Source organism: Schistocerca piceifrons, chromosome 1 (assembly GCF_021461385.2).
Source record: "Schistocerca piceifrons isolate TAMUIC-IGC-003096 chromosome 1, iqSchPice1.1, whole genome shotgun sequence".
In the NCBI taxonomy this organism is placed as follows: Eukaryota; Metazoa; Arthropoda; class Insecta; order Orthoptera; family Acrididae; genus Schistocerca; species Schistocerca piceifrons.
The window spans coordinates 1,122,241,146-1,122,257,436 of NC_060138.1; the positions used below are offsets into that span (position 1 = coordinate 1,122,241,146).

The 16,291-nt window shown below is 40.8% G+C and overlaps 1 protein-coding gene across 2 annotated transcripts in view; it reads right to left on the reverse strand.

The window, feature by feature from the left end:
• The window catches only part of LOC124778329 (inorganic pyrophosphatase), a 117,122-nt gene that overhangs the window by 7,528 nt on the left and 93,303 nt on the right, over positions 1-16,291 (reverse strand). For both annotated transcript variants that reach the window (XM_047253637.1, XM_047253636.1), the window contains 2 exons: positions 13,690-13,903; positions 6,057-6,166 (listed from right to left, as the gene is read on the reverse strand). In XM_047253637.1, coding sequence (XP_047109593.1) covers positions 6,057-6,166; positions 13,690-13,903 — 324 coding nt within the window. The remainder of the gene's footprint in view (positions 1-6,056; positions 6,167-13,689; positions 13,904-16,291) is intronic.

Below are 16,291 nucleotides of genomic sequence, written 5' to 3' on the forward strand. Positions count from 1 at the left end.
TCCAATGGTATGCTGTAATAGCTGCGTATAGTTATTTTGAAGGCCTTGCAGAATCTACATCTATATTTTAAGCCATCTTGTAGCATGTGGCAGAGGATCATTCAGGTAAGTTTTACCCTTTCCCTGTTCCTTTCAGGAAGGGTGTGTGATGGCATGACTGTTGGTAAACCTCCATACAAGCTCCAAATATCTCTGACACTCTCCTGTAGCAGTTTTGTGAGGTATGCGGAAGAAAATGTATGTTGTCCTACACTTCCTGAAATGATTGGTCTCTAATGTGCTGCTCTCTTCGAGAGTTGTTCTCCATCTCTCCTGTTAATCTGAATCTAAAGGTCCTGTACTGATGACCAATACTCAACACTCAGTTGCTCAAGTGTTTGTAAGCCACTCCTTTTGTGAATGGCTTACATTTCTCCAAGACCCTCCAAAAACATCTCAGACTGGCACATGTGATTATTCGACTTCAGGTCACACTGAATGGTTAGACCTGAGTTTAGAACTGAGTGTTTTACTATAAACACTGTTTCAATGATTTGTCGCAAAACATGCAATCTAACAGTAATGTGCCTCTTCACTTAGTTACGGCCATGTGTTACATTTATTTCTATTCAGGTGGGGCTTCCGCTGTATTTACTCTTATGTTGTGATAGTCAAATGTTGGAATCTGTTAATGTGCAACTTCTGCCTGGAAGTATTACATCACCCCTCTATAATTGCAGAATACAAGTGTGGTGAAAGCATGGCAGTGATTCCATGTTAAATTTGTCTGTGTTTTGGTAGCCTGCATGTGGTATTTATTAGATGGATGTCTCCAGTTGCTGACATGTGACTTATTTGTTTGCTAGCTCCGGTTTGACTGTTTGTAACAAAACTGATTCATCACATGAGGAGAAGCCCTCGGATCAAAAGGAAAAGTAACTTACCGATTCATTAATTTGTGAATTATGTTTTGGAGGAATTTAGCAAAGCACTGGTGTGAGAGAACTGCCTGTTGCAAACATCACAGGCATTTCCTTGTGACGAGTCCCTGTTACTGTATGGTGTTTACTCATGTCTTATCTTCCAATAAAGCCTTAACTGCAAATTAAGTTGATTTGGGGGAGGGGACCGAACAGCAAGATCATCAGTCCCATTGGGTGAGGGAAGGAGGGGGAAGTTGATCTGCTATGCCCTTTCAAAGGGAAAGGAACTATCCTCGCATTTGCCTGAAGCAATTTAGGGAAATCACGGAAAACGTACATCAGGATGGCCAGATGCAGTTTTGAACCGCCATGCTCCCGAATGCGAGTCCAGTGTGCTAAGCACCATGCCACCTCACTCTGTAATTGAAAATGTTCCTTTAGTTATTTTGATAAATATCAAGATCCAATTTAATGAGCTGGGTTTTGGGTAAGAGAGATAAGATTGAAGAAAATTTCCCACTTTGATAAGAGAAAGCCCTAGGTCTGATTAGACTTTCTTCCTGAGCTAGTACTATCATTTGAATAATAGTTTGTTTTAACTTCATCTTGTTCTTTTAAAAATAACTGAGGAATTTTCAGGGAAAACTTACTTTTTCAAACAACATTATCCGCTTCAAAGTAGTTCCCTTAGGCAACTATACACTGGCAGTCTTTCTTCCCAGTCTTGGTAGCAGAGCTGATAATCTGCTAATGGTAGGGCCTTGTAACATGTCAGTCACATTCTTTTAAATGTCCAAGAGTCCGCAAATTACATCCTTTCAGGACATTTTTCAACATCAGAAAAAGAAAGACCACAAGGACACAGATCAGGTGAATAGGGGGTTCTGGAACAACAGGATTGCCTCTGGAGGTCAAAAATTCCATGATGGTAATGGCAGTGTGACATGGGACAGTATCATGATGCAGCATCGACTTGTCTGCAATGACCGATCTCATTCAATTCACCCTTTTCCTGAGCTTTTTCAATGACATCTCTGTGAAACACTTGGTTTTAAGCTTGTCCTGGAAGAAAAAATTCTTTATGCATGATACTACTACTGTCAAAAAAATCAGGTCAGTGTTGTTTCGATCTTGTCACTTACAAAGGTGTAGGTTAAACCAAGTTAATTGCTGGATGTTTGTACCAGCCACGTGCTTGTGCTATGGAAGTGTGTAAATATCCAGATCATGCAACATTAGTTGGAAGCAACTGTAACATACCAAGCAGAGATTGGGATGTGGGATGTCTATGGATTCTTTGTGTGTGTGTGTGTGTGTGTGTGTGTGTGTGTGTGTGTGTGTGTGTGGGGGGGGGGAGGGAGGGTACAGACAGTGATTTGAAATACCCTCAATGTGTTTTGTGATAACTGTCTTGAGTAGCTAGTTTGGCAGCCCACATGCAACAGAATACACCAGACCTTACAAACACGGTCAGTACAAAAACAGGGATTTGTGATCACGATGTCATTAGAGTAACAATGATTACAAAAGTTAATGAATCAGCTGAGAAGGCTAGGAGTGTGTTTCTGCTAATAGAGCATATAAGCAGTTATTAACATCTCACTTAGACAGTAAATAGTCATCACTTAGTACCAGTAAGATGGACGCACAGGAATTATGGGCAAAGTTTAAGCAAGTTGTAAATTGTGGTCTGCAGAGTTACATACCTAGTAAGTGAATAGAGTATGGAAAAGACTCACTATGGTTTAATAACTAAATCTGTAAGATGCTAAGGAGAAAGAGGTTGTTGCACACTTGGTTCAAAAGGGAACACACAAATAACAACAGTCTAAGGTTAGTAGAGATTTGTGCATCCGAAAAGATCTATGCACGAAGCAAACAACAATTACCCCAATCACACGTTAGCAAAAGATCTGGCAGATAAGCTCAGAAAATTATGGTCGTATGTAAAATCACTAAACGGGTCCAAGGCTTCCATGCAGTCCCTTCTTGACCAGCCTGGTGTGGCAGTTGAAAACAGCAAAACAAAAGCTTAAGTTTAAAATTTCATGTTCAAGAAATTGTTCACACAGGACAATTGTACAAACATAGCGTCTGACCATTGAACAGACTCCCGTGTGGACGACAATAATAAGCATATCTGGTACAGAGAAACAACTGAAAGATTTAAAAGCAAATAGATCACAAGATTCAGGTGGGACCCCAGTTCAATTTTACAATGAGTACTGTATGGCACTGGTCCCTTATCTAGCTTGCATTTACTGTCATTCTCTCGCCCAGCACAAAGTCCCAAGTGACTGGAAAAAAGTGCAGATGACCCCAGTATATAAGAAAGGTAAAAGAAAGGATCCACATGATTAAGACCAGTATCCCTATCTGTTGTTGGAATATAATGAACTTGACAGACTAAGAAGCTTGTGTGCACGAATCAGCAGGATTATAGGAAGTATAGCTCATGGGGAAGTTCAGCTTGCCCTTTTCCCAAGTGGTATACTGAGAATAACTATGGATGAAGGGCAATAGGCACATTCTATACTTCTAGATTTCTGGAAAGCATTTGACATAAGCCCCATTGAAGGCTGTTAACGAATGTACGAGCATATGTAGTAAGTTCACAGTTATGTGAGTGGTTGGAAGACTTCTTAAATAACAGCACCCAGTATGTTGTCCTTTATGGCGAGTGTTCAGAGACAAGGCTATTGTAAGGAGTGTCCCGGGGAAGTGTGATAGGACTGCTGTTCTCTATATACACAAATGATTTGGGGGACAGGGTGGGTAGCAATCTGCAGTTGTTTACTGATGATGGCTTGGTGTATGATAAGGAGTGTTGAAGCTGTGAGATGGTAGGAAGACACAAGAAGACTTAGAAAAAATTCCCAGTTGCTGTAATAAATGGCAGCTAGTCCTAAATGTAAAAAAATTTAAGTTAATGCTGACGAGTAGGAAGATCAAACCTGTAAAGTTTGGTTTCAGTATTACTAGGGTCCTGCTTGACATAGTCATATCATTTAAATATCTGGGTGTAACATTACAAAATGATATGGGATGGAATAAGCATGTGAGAGCTGTGGTAGGGAAGGCAAATGGTCGACTTACGTTAATTAGGAGAATTTTAGGGAGGGTGGTTCACCTGTAAAGGAGACTGCATATATGACACTGGTGTGACCTATTCTGGAGTACTGCTGGAGTATTTGGGATCCGTACCAGGTCAGATTGAAAGGTAACATTGAAGCAATTCAGAGGCAGGGTGCTAAATTTGTTACCGGCAGGTTTTAACAGCATGCATTACAGAGAAGCTTTGAGAATTCAAATGGGAATCCCTGGAGGGAAAATGACATTCTTTACAAGGAATACTATTGAGAAAATTTAGAGAACAAGCATTTGAAGCTGACTGCCGAATGATTGTACTGCTGCAAACATACATTGCATGTAAGGACCATGAAGATAAGATCCGACAAATTGGGGTTCATACGGAGGCAAGCAGATAGTCGTTTTCCCCATCACTATTTGCGAGTGGAAAAGGAAAGTAAATGACTAGTAGTGATACAGGAGGGTACCATCATATGGTGGCTTGTGGACATCTGTGCAGATGCAGATGAATTTCTGTCACTTTCCTTATTCGTATAGGCAACAATGACCTTCCACGTCTACCTATTTCACTAATTTTAGTTTATATTTTGCTATAGTAATTTACATACAGTGTGACAGGACAGCGGGTCAGGGCAACACAGACTTCATGGTGGCTGAGTGCATGTCTAGAAACAATATATTACAAAAAAGAGAATCTGAACATTTTTATGTTACAAGTAAGTTAGCTCCGTAAATAAGGTGTTTCTATCACAGTTAATAATATTTTGACCAGCCCGGCATTATCTTCCATGTGTAGAATGTGGTAGTTTTAGTTGTAAATGAAACAATGGAAACTCCAAGTTCGAACTTCAAGAATATAAGGAAATATATGAATTGTTTAGGAATAAAGGAGACAACTCTCTGAAAGGCAGAAGTGCTGCATCACCATCAGGTACACGAACAAAAGGTACGGCACTTTGCTACCTTTCAGAATGCATCTCTGTACCTTTTCGTTCGTATACCTGTTGACTCAGTGGTTCTGCCTTTTGGCGAGTCGTGTCCTTCATTTCTAAATAATTCTTAATCCTGAACGAGAACTTTCCATACATTAATGTACGGAGGGATATAGACTGCTACACATTGTGACGATGACACAATGAGTTGCAGACAGGCACAATGAGACTGTTACACATTTATCTTTCAGCCAAAGCCTTCTTCAGAAAAGGACACACACACACACACACATACACACACACACACACACACACACACACACAGTACAGTTACCTCCAGCAGCTCTGACTGGAATGCAATTGTCATGTTTAATGGAAGCAGTAATGTGAAGGGGTGGGGGAGAGGGAAAGATAGCTGGGTACAGGTGGGAAAAAAGAAGAGCACTTTGTGGCAGTGTGTGCAGGGACTAGGAGACATGCCAACTCTGTCACCAGATGTGGCGTCAGGAGGCTATGGGGCAGGGACGTGGGGTGGAGAAACGGAAAAGGAGATGAGCAAGGAAAGACATGCTGGTGCGTTGGCAGAAGGCAACACAAAAGGAGGGAGATGTGAATATTTCCCATTAACGTCTCCTCACTCCCCTTGTGGCCTGACCTCTGCCGAAACAACCACCAGTCTTTCCCCTTCCCTGCTCCACTCTTTTTTGCTCATTGCTCCCCCTCCCCCACTCCCTGAGCCACAGCTTCCTAACACTGCTCCTGTTGGCAGTCTAGTGCCTGCACACACCTGCAGATAGTGCTCCTCTCTCCTTCCATCCGTACCCTGCTATACCTCCCCCAACCCCTCCAGACTGCTGCTTCCATTCAACATGACAGCTGTATTCCAGTACGAGCTGCTAGAGTTACTTTATATGTGCACGAGGTGAGGTGTGCTTGCTGGTGTAATGGTGTGTGTGTGTGTGTGTGTGTGTGTGTGTGTGTGTGTGTAGAAGAAGGCTTTGGTCCGAAGCTAAATGTGTAACAGTCTATTCATTGTGCCTGTCTGTAACTCAACATGTCATCCTCACAGTGATTAACAATCTATCCTTTTCCTTATGATGTTGATACTTTTACTTCCATGTAACATTCTTACCAATAGGTTCAGGTTCTGATCCCGCACTTGGTGCTGGGCTTTTCGATACTACTTCCTCAGCATCTTCCGTTTCAATTCTGAAAGAACTGTCTGCTATTGTAACATTAACACTGAAAAACAGAAAAAATAAATAGCATTAAAATATGTACAACATAAATTCTACAATGAATATAATAGAGGGAAACATTCCACGCGGGAAAAATATATTTAAAAACAAAGATGATGTGACTTACCACATGAAAGCGCTGGCAGGTCGATAGGAACACAAACAAACACATACATACACACAAAATTCTAGCTTTCGCAACCAATGGTTGCTTCGTCACGAAAGAGGGAAGGAGAGGGAAAGACGAAAGGATGTGGGTTTTAAGGGAGAGGGTAAGGAGTCATTCCAATCCCGGGAGCGGAAAGACTTACCTTAGGGGGGAAAAAAGGACAGGTATACACTCGCGCGCACACACACACATATCCATCCGCACATACACAAGACACAAGCAGACATTTGTAAAGGCAGTCTATCGACCTGCCAGTGCTTTCATATGGTAAGTCACATCATCTTTGTTTTTAAATATAAATTCTACTATGGTTGACAAAAACCATTCTTCCAGGATCATTTATCATAAAATTTTTTACATCTAACAAACTTATGTACTTTCTACATGTAATAATATACAATAATGTGTAAGGGAGGCAGATTCAAAAAATCTGCAGGAGCGGGTGGAAATACTGTTGTGAGAAAGGTACAGATCAGTGGGCTGTAGATGTCCAAATATTAAAATATAGCAAGTTATAACCTGTTGTGAATTATCTGACTGCCAACATACAAAATTTTTTTTGAACTTTACACTTCAGTGTCAATGATACTGCTGCAAGGTTTGGTACATGCAGTACAGTGGTTACTGTTGCTGGCTAGTGTATTGTTTCAAACCCAACCAGCACCAATTATTTGTCATTTAGAATTTATTTTCTTATGTTCGTATATTCTGGAATGTTGAATGTTTGTATAAATACCAGCATTCCAGGACATCCAATGTTTATACAAACAGCTGCACACTGTACATGCAAATGCTTTAAAAATGTCTAACAGGAAAGAGTCATTAAATTCAGTACAATCTACCATTTCATTCCATTACTGCAGGGTCTGTTGATAAAAATTCAGACTACAAACTTCATCAAGATAATACATTGTAAAACATTTGAGAACTTTCCAGAAATGCTTTAAAAACAATCCAAATACACAACGGCTGGTTTGAATTTTCACAGGGTGTATACGCGGACAACGAGAAAAAATTCCCGAAGTTTTCCCAGATCTCCCGGTTAAAAACACATTTTCTCCCAGGTGAAAATACGCTTCTGCCATATTATGTGACAGTATACTCTCCCTCGCAACTGTAAAACTTATCCTTTTATAAAGTATTGCTTTACACAGCAGCGTAGAATTTCCCGGAACTTTAGAAAACAATACTCAGGGGAAAAAAACACGTTTTGGGAAGATCTCTGATGTGTAGCAACATGTACACTGCATATTCTCATATTACAAAAGTTTAAATTCGAATTCAACCAACAGGAAAAGTTAATGGTTTAAATAATATAGATAGTGTCGCTACAAGAAAAGCAAAGCTTTCGCATATAATATTTGTCTCTAAGATTAATAAGCTACAAGAGAAGCTAAGCTTTCACTTATAATGTTGATCTGTTTAGCGCAAGTTACACTTTAAGATACATCACACAAATACGCTAGTAAAATTTTTAATACCAACATGAATCTCTGATCTTCTGGGCTTGAATTTCTTCTAAATGGCTCGTCATCAAAAAACTGATTTTTAAAAGAGACCAAACACTAAGAAATCCATCATACATTCTCACACATAGTTCATCTTGCTTTGAAAAAAATGCTTTCTGAACAACAATTCGCAATATTTTCCTGCGAACTGTTAGAAATGATTCATTTCAGCAGTTGTCAGAGAGCGCAAGATAAGAGGCGTCAACCATGCTTGCGCAGCTATGGTGATGTAGGAGGCCCATATGTTCGTACGTGTAAAACATTAAAAGATCTTACATTATGTCATAAAAGAAACAAGACATCAGAGGATACTCTAAGAGCGTCAGAATTTCGTAAACCATACTAAAATGCATAGTTCGCCTTACAGTGCACATTGGTATGTCCAGATTCTCAATGACGTAGGGCTCGACCAGGTATGACGCTTTCTGTGTGGTTTTCGGACGTAAATTTTCTTGGAGTACCAGTGCTGTATTATCTCATGTTTGGTTCTTTATTATGGCATAGTGCCATACGTGCTAGAAGATGAAAACGTGCACCTGAAATGCAGTGAACAGTTGAAACTAGCCAATAGTGTGGAATAAATTGACAGTCTAAGCGGGAAAGCTTAATAAAAGCCAAATTTATTTATCAAACTGACAAAAAAGCTTCATTGTCCTGCAAGGCGATTAATGCTTGACTGTCAGTAAGGTGGAAATAAAATAAAATCTGCAACTAGTAACATAGTTTACCCTTCCGTAATTATGTGAATGTATTTTAATTCACTTGATAGCTCCCAGCCACAGAAATCCATCTTGTTTTCATTTGACGTGAGAGCAGTAAATGAAGAGGAAACAGAAAAATCACTAAATGTAAAAACGGGTCACCACGTGGAGACAACACCCCCCCCCCCCCCCCAAACCCAACCAACTAACTAACTCTGACTGCTCTGCGCATCAGAACGTAAAAACAAAAACACCCACATCTTTCGCACGTCTTTCTGAAGAGTGATACATAAAAGATATATCTTCGAGAAAATTTAAGACACGTTATTTGGTCTTAAGTGTGCAGTGAGGTGTCCCGCATCTTCAAACGGCATTGTTATACCACACGTCACTGTATTTCGCTCTGTGGAACTCGAACGTGCATATTTCGTAATAGACAGGGGAAATTAAAATGTCCTGTAGCGCCTCTCCTGCTGACATAAAATTAAATATAGGGCACCTAACACCAATAAAGACAAGAGACAGGCAAGACAGTACACATTTCTTCAATCCTTAGCTCCTAGCTATTTTTCTCTCTAATCTTGCTACAGCTTTACCTGGCGTGCTTTCCTTTCGGCAAAAGGACTATTACCTTATCAAAGTTCGTCAAACGTTTTGCTACATGAAAAATAGAAATGTCGTCGTCTAATACTGAAAAAGCTGTCATTACAAATAGTACCCAAGGCTGGTGTGGATTCTCGATCTGATTACGTCTATTTTGTCACTGTGTGCTGGAGAAAACAGAACAGGCCTTTCTAATATTTCAGCAATTGTAACACACACCAAATAAGCGTGACTTTTTGGCAACAATGATCATTTTTATAATACGTCACAAAGTACCAATACAAAATACGTATTTGGCCTTTTACAAGCTAAAAGTTTTACATTAGGAAATAGTTTCATATTTCATTCTTATGCTCCAGTTTCTCATGCACGAGACCAAAAAGTAGTAGAACGAAATTTTTGTATAAATTTGGAATCGTCATATTCTTCCATAATTTGTGTGAAGTCCCCGTTTCTTCTCATTCCTCGTTCTAACAAACAGTCTTGTCATCACTAATTCTCTAACTATTCCTACCACCGTCATTCTCTGGTTAACTTCACTAACCCTGCCACAATCACCGGTTTAGTTATCCAGCGATTATTTTCCTGGCTACTCCCAGAACAGAACTTAAGCGGCTGCTAGAAGCGGACTACAACTGCCCGTGTCATGTAGCGATCTGGCCAAAAAATTTCTGTCAAAATTTCACTTTCTTGGATACACCGAGAAGATTATACGTAATCTTTCTTACCTGATAGTCTTATTTCCACTCTGGTAGTCTGAATCTATGGATTTCGCTAGTAATTATAACAACGCTGAACATTTGCAAACCGAAACAACCACATAAACAAGCAGCAGTTGGCATTCTCCGGTTCGGCCTTATTCCGCTCAGCGCGTATACCCCCGTCCCGTTTTGTCAGCAGGAAAGTTTATTTCTAGATGTGATGAGGATTCCCCTGGTTTACACTATGCACGCGTTCAAAAAGCAACGTATAATTCATTCAGAAATCAACTTGGAATGTGTTCCAAAACCAGCAGGGGTGTGTTTCAAAATCATCTGAATAATCAATAGACCAACGTGCTCTGGATGCTAGCTGCTTTGTGAAGTAAGATTTTTTCTGAAGAATATGCATTCACCCCCTCCCCCCCCGAAATTGCCGCCCGGTTCAGATACCCCGGCTTGCCCTCACTACCCACTAGATACAGGCCTGCTGCACACGCGTGTATCTCGAAACTTGGGCGCACCAGTAAAAAATTTTTCCAGGTACCACGAGGCTGGCTGCTACTGCTGCTGCTTACACAGCCGACAGCCATATTTCTGTAGCCAGAAGTGGGAGAAGGTACTACACATACGCGACTCGGAACTGCGTGTGTGCATGAGCCCGCTCGTAACTGATTAAATGAGTCTAATGTAAACAGTTGTGATGTCACACTCATCGAAGGCATTTTGTTGTTATGAAGCATTGCATAGTCTTCCGAAAGCCGTTGACACATTTTGCTGTTGGCAGGCACTTGTACGAGCACTGTGTTATTTCATGTGGCGCATTTCCTTTGAAATTTAAGTTTTATTTTCGTTTTTTCTCTCGTTCATGTTTTAATGCTGCAGTATTATTCTGCAGTAGTGGGATACAGTAATATCCTTTGTTAGAGTAATGGTTCTTACCACTCAACAATACAAAAACTTAACTGAAAACTAAAATAATGAAAAATTCCCGAAATTCTAAAAAATTCCTGGATTTTTCCCGGTTTTCTCCCGGATGAAAAAATTCCCGGGTTTTTCCCGGATCTCACGATTGTCCCGGGTCATATACACCCTGCTTCAGTATGTTGTTGGATTAGAAAGTTAATTGCTATGAAGAAAGGATATCACTTACAGTAAATACAAGCTGGTAGAAAGCATGCGCACAATATAAATTCAATGACGTGATCTTCCATTAGGTTTTTTTTGTACAGTGTTTCATGTAGATATGGCCTTGTTCCTCAGCTATCTTCTAAGGTCTTGATATTACAGCAATGGAATTTGTCTCGCTTACAAGTGTCCATTGCATTAACTGAAAGTGGTGCAGTTGTCATTAAAGTTTGTATGTCAGTGACGGCTACACTGGTAGCTAGACAATAAAAAAAACACAAACACACACACAAATTTCAAGCTTTCGCAACCCAAGATGGCTTCATCAGGAAAGAGGGAAGGAGAGGGAAAGACGAAAGGATGTGGGTTTTAAGATCAGCACCTTCAACCCATTACATGCAGTCTACCATCCTTCATCAAAGACACCAACCACTTTCATGAACGCCTGGAATCCTTACCCAATCTGTTACCACCGGAAACCATCCTTTTAACCACTGATGCCACTTCCCTATACACAAATGTCCCGCACGTCCAGGGCCTCACTGCGATGGAGCACTTCCTTTCACAACTTCTTCACCAACAATTAAAGGGAACAGCCATGGGTACCAGGATGGCCCCCTTGTACGCCAACCTATTTATGGGTCGCTTAGAGGAAGCCTTCTTGGTTACCCAGACCTGCCAACCCAAAGTTTGGTACAGATTTATTGATGACATCTTCATGATCTGGACTCACAATGAAGAAGAACTCCAGAATTTCCTCTCCAACCTCAACTCCTTTGGTTCCATCAGATTCACCTAGTCCTACTCCAAATCCCATGCCACTTTCCTCAACGTTGACCTCCATCTGTCCTATGGCCAGCTTCACACATCCATCCACATCAAACCCACCAACAAGCAACAGTCCCTCCATTAGGACAGCTGCCACCCATTCCACATCAAACGGTCCCTTCCCTACAGCTTAGGTCTTTGTGGCAAACGAATCTGCTCCAATCCCGAATCCCTGAACCATTACACCAACACCAGAAAACAGCTTTCACATCCTGCAACTACCCTCCCGACTTGGTACAGAAGCAAATAACCAGAGCCACTTCCTCATCCTCTCAAACACAGAACCTCCGACAGAAGCACCCCAAAAGTGCCCCACTTGTGACAGGATACTTTCTGGGACTGGATCAGACTCTGAATGTGGCTCTCCAGCAGGGATACGACTTCCTCAAATTCTGCCCTGAAATGAGATCCATCCTTCATGAAATCCTCCCCACTCCACCAAGAGTGTCTTTCCGCCGTCCACCTAACCTTCGTAACCTCTTGGTTCATGCCTATGAAATCCCTAAACCACCTTCCCTACACTCTGGCTCCTACCCTTGTAACCGCCCACGGTGTAAAACCTGTCCCATGCACCCTCCCACCACCACCGACTCCAGTCCTGTAACCCGGAAGGTGTACACGATCAAAGGCAGAGCCACGTGTGAAAGCATCCACATGATTTCCCAACTGACCTGCCTACACTGTGAAGTCTTCTATGTGGGAATGACCAGCAATAAACTGTCCATTCGCATGAACGGACACAGGCAGACAGTGTTTGTTGGTAATGAGGATCACCACCCTGTGGCTAAACATGCCTTGGTGCACGGCCAGCACATCTTGGCACAGTGTTACACCGTCCGGGTTATCTGGATACTTCCCACTGACACCAACCTATCAGAACTCCGGTGATGGGAACTTGCCCTTCAATATATCCTCTCTTCCCGTTACCCACCTGGCCTCAACCTCCGCTAATTTCAAGTTGCCGCCCCTCGTACATCACTTGTCATTCAACATCTTTGCCTCTGTACTTCCGCCTCTACTGACATCTCTGCCCAAACTCTGTCTTTACATATGTCTGTCTGTGTGTGTGTGTGTGTGTGTGTGTGTGTGTGTGTCACTTTTCTCCCCCTAAGGTAAGTCTTTCCGCTCCTCTCCCCTAAAACCCACATCCTTTCGTCTTTCCCTCTCCTTCCCTCTTTCCTGATGAAGCAACCGTGGGTTGCGAAAGCTTGATATTTGTGCGTTTTTTATTGTGCCTATCTACCAGTGCTTTCCCGTTTGGTAAGTCACTGTCACACACACACACACACACACACACACACACACACACACACACACACACACACAGAGAGAGAGAGAGAGAGAGAGAGAGAGAGAGAGAGAGAGAGAGAGAGAGAGAGAGAGAGAGAGAGAGAGGGGGGGGGGGGGGGGCAGGCATGCTTGGTTACCCTAACATCAGAATATACTGCTTAAAGACTTGTGTCTTCCAAGTAGCTATCACTGACATACAAACTTTAATGACAACTGTACCACTGTAAGTTAATACAATGGACACTTGTAAGTGAGAAATTCCATTACTAGAACATCAAGAACTTAGAAGATAGCTTAGGAACAAGGCCATATATACATGAAACACTACAAAAAACCTAATAGACGACCACTTCATTGAATTTATATTTCATTATTTCCCTGCATAGTGAAGATCTTTATCTCTCCTCAGAATCACAACAGACAGGACCCTCTCATCATGAGGTCTAAGTGATCTGCCTGTCCCTTTTTAACTATCCTTCCTCTTGCCCTAAAAAGGAACTATTTTTTAGCTATAACAAAAATTTCATCTCCTAAAGCTAAGTACTAGACAACAATTCATATAATGTGCAATACATAAGAAAATACGAAGTCTTTGAACATACCATGATATGCCTCCTGCTTCAGCTTCTCCTTTCACCAAACCTTGCCAGTATTTGTGAACATCCTCAATTACATGATGAGCAAATTCTTGATTCTTTGCTTCACCATTAAATGCGAACTGATTTTCTGGTTTTCCATCTGGTATCTTGTAGATCTTAAACCACTCTACTGTTGCTTTCAGCAGGCCAGGGAAATGTTTCTCTACATCTCCAACATCTAAGACACATTTAGAATTTATCATTCAGCTCATCATGATAAAAAACCTCAATCACAGAAACATAATTTGTTATAATATGTTATAATCAATAGAAGTAGATATATGGTACAACTGTAGCAGAATGACAAACGCTTGAAAGGTAATGACAAATGATCTACATGAGGAGTCAGTCTGTAACTTCCTGGCAAATTAAAACTTTGTGCCAGGCTTGTACTTGGGACCTCTGCCTTTTGCAGATGAGTGTTTTGCTGACTGAGCTGCCAAAGCACAACTCATGAACCATTCTCACAGCTATACTTCCCCCATAACTCATCTCCTACCTTCACAGGAGAGCTTCCGTGAAGATTGGAAGGTATGAGATGAAAAGCAGAGAGAATGGGTCATGAGTTGTGCCTGGGTAGCTCAGTCAGCAGAGCAGTTCCCTGTAGAAGGCTAAGGTCCTGAGTTCCAGTCTGTCATGCAGTTTTGATCTCCCAGGAGGACTAGTATCAACACCCCATTGCCAAGTGAAAATTTCAGATATTAATCATTCACTTTGAAGTATTACTATTCTATGTACTATTACAGTGTAATATTGTCATTAACATCAAAATAATTTTTTTAATTACACAAGAAACCACAGAGCCATCAACTTCCTGATTGCACTATGATGCAGGCATGAATTAAAACCTTGTCTTTGGAGTTCATTCTCTGTTCTCTTTTTATACATGAAGCACCTTCACAACACAAAAAAAGCAATGGACATCTGAGTCCAAGACAAGCACAGCACTGAAAACTGAAATGCAACATGTAAGGTATCAAACTGGAGGAAACAGTGACAAAATTTACTTGGAATGAGAAAATAATACTGTCAATGTTTTACAACTATACCAGTAACACAAAAATTTCATCCAAATAAAATTCAAGATTGTTATTGAGGTGAGCAAACTGAATATGAGAGTATTTGCTTGTGCCCTCTAACAGCCAAAGGCAAAACATAGTAACTGCACATTAACTGGAATGTGTCTACCATCAAGAACACAGACCAGCTAACATACTTCTCAGTGATGCTTGGCATGTACTTCATATACAATCAATGTGATAAAATATAAAATAATGTAACTGAAAGAAGCAAAATTCTTAGAAAGCTAATGGCACTTAAGTGGGACATCAAACCTATGGTGCATAGAACCATCGCTTTAGCACTTTTCCGCAACTAATTACACTTGCCCTGTCTGGTCTAGACCAGCCTATGCAAAGGAGATCAATATAATCCTTAATGAAACCCCTTGGCTAATAACAGGATGTGTGAAGTGCATTCCACTGGAAAAACTCTACCAAGCTTTAGGTTTCAGCAGTCCCGAAGGGTAGCTCATGAATGTAATGAGCAGCTCAAAGGGACATACGGTGTTATCCACTATATGGTAGCCTCTATGGATCAAAGAGACTAAAATCAAGACATCACTTCCTCAGTTACATATTGGACGAACCCCCTGTCTGATACCCTATTTCAGAACATCCACCAAGTGATGTTAAATGACACTAAATGTCAGAAATGCAAAATTGTATAAGAACCCCTGGAAAACGTATCTGATAAAATGGGGCCTATTAGAACCTGATAAGTGCAACAGTGGAGAAATATGAAAAATGGATCATCATTTAACATGCTGAAATTTTCCTGCACATAGCTCTTTAGATGATATCTGGGTAAGCAAGCCTGAAGCTTTTGACTTAGCCCAGTACTGGGCCAAAAAATTGACATCTCTGGACACGAAAAAGCAGGGTAAAGTAATTATGTGAAATTTTCCAGATTCAACTAATTTTTTTGTGAACAGTTCTGAAGTAACATACCCTGAACGTTTATTTAAAGCAATCTAACAACGTTCACAACAGAACATTTAGTTTAACACAGATATGAAGTATTGCAGGGATTCCACCACATAACTTTATATAGTTTAGAACCAACACTGCTCCCTTACACAATGCCACAAAACTTGTTTGCTGCATCTAGCCAATGAGAAGCAAGTAGTCAATGTGTGTTTTTGCAGATCTGTAAAAGAAAATGTGGCCACCTTGGCGAAACAATTTAATTATACAGGGTTTTCCTGTAGAATAGTGTGGTGTATTACCTTGTTTATCTCACATGGTGGTCTTATTACAGTAACATGGTGAATTACACACACGTGGAAGTACATCATTCTTGTATGGTAGAAAATGACAAGTAATTAAGAATGCGTGAGAAACCCAGTCAACCTAAGACTCCAGGCACTTTATTCTTGAGTCATACCTTAGAATCAATGTCCTATTCACAAATGCATCACTGCTCTTGAGGAAGGAGATAATTATTTGGCATTGGAGTTCAGTCCATGGCATGGTATGGCATTTCTAGAAGCCCTGCTTTTTACAAG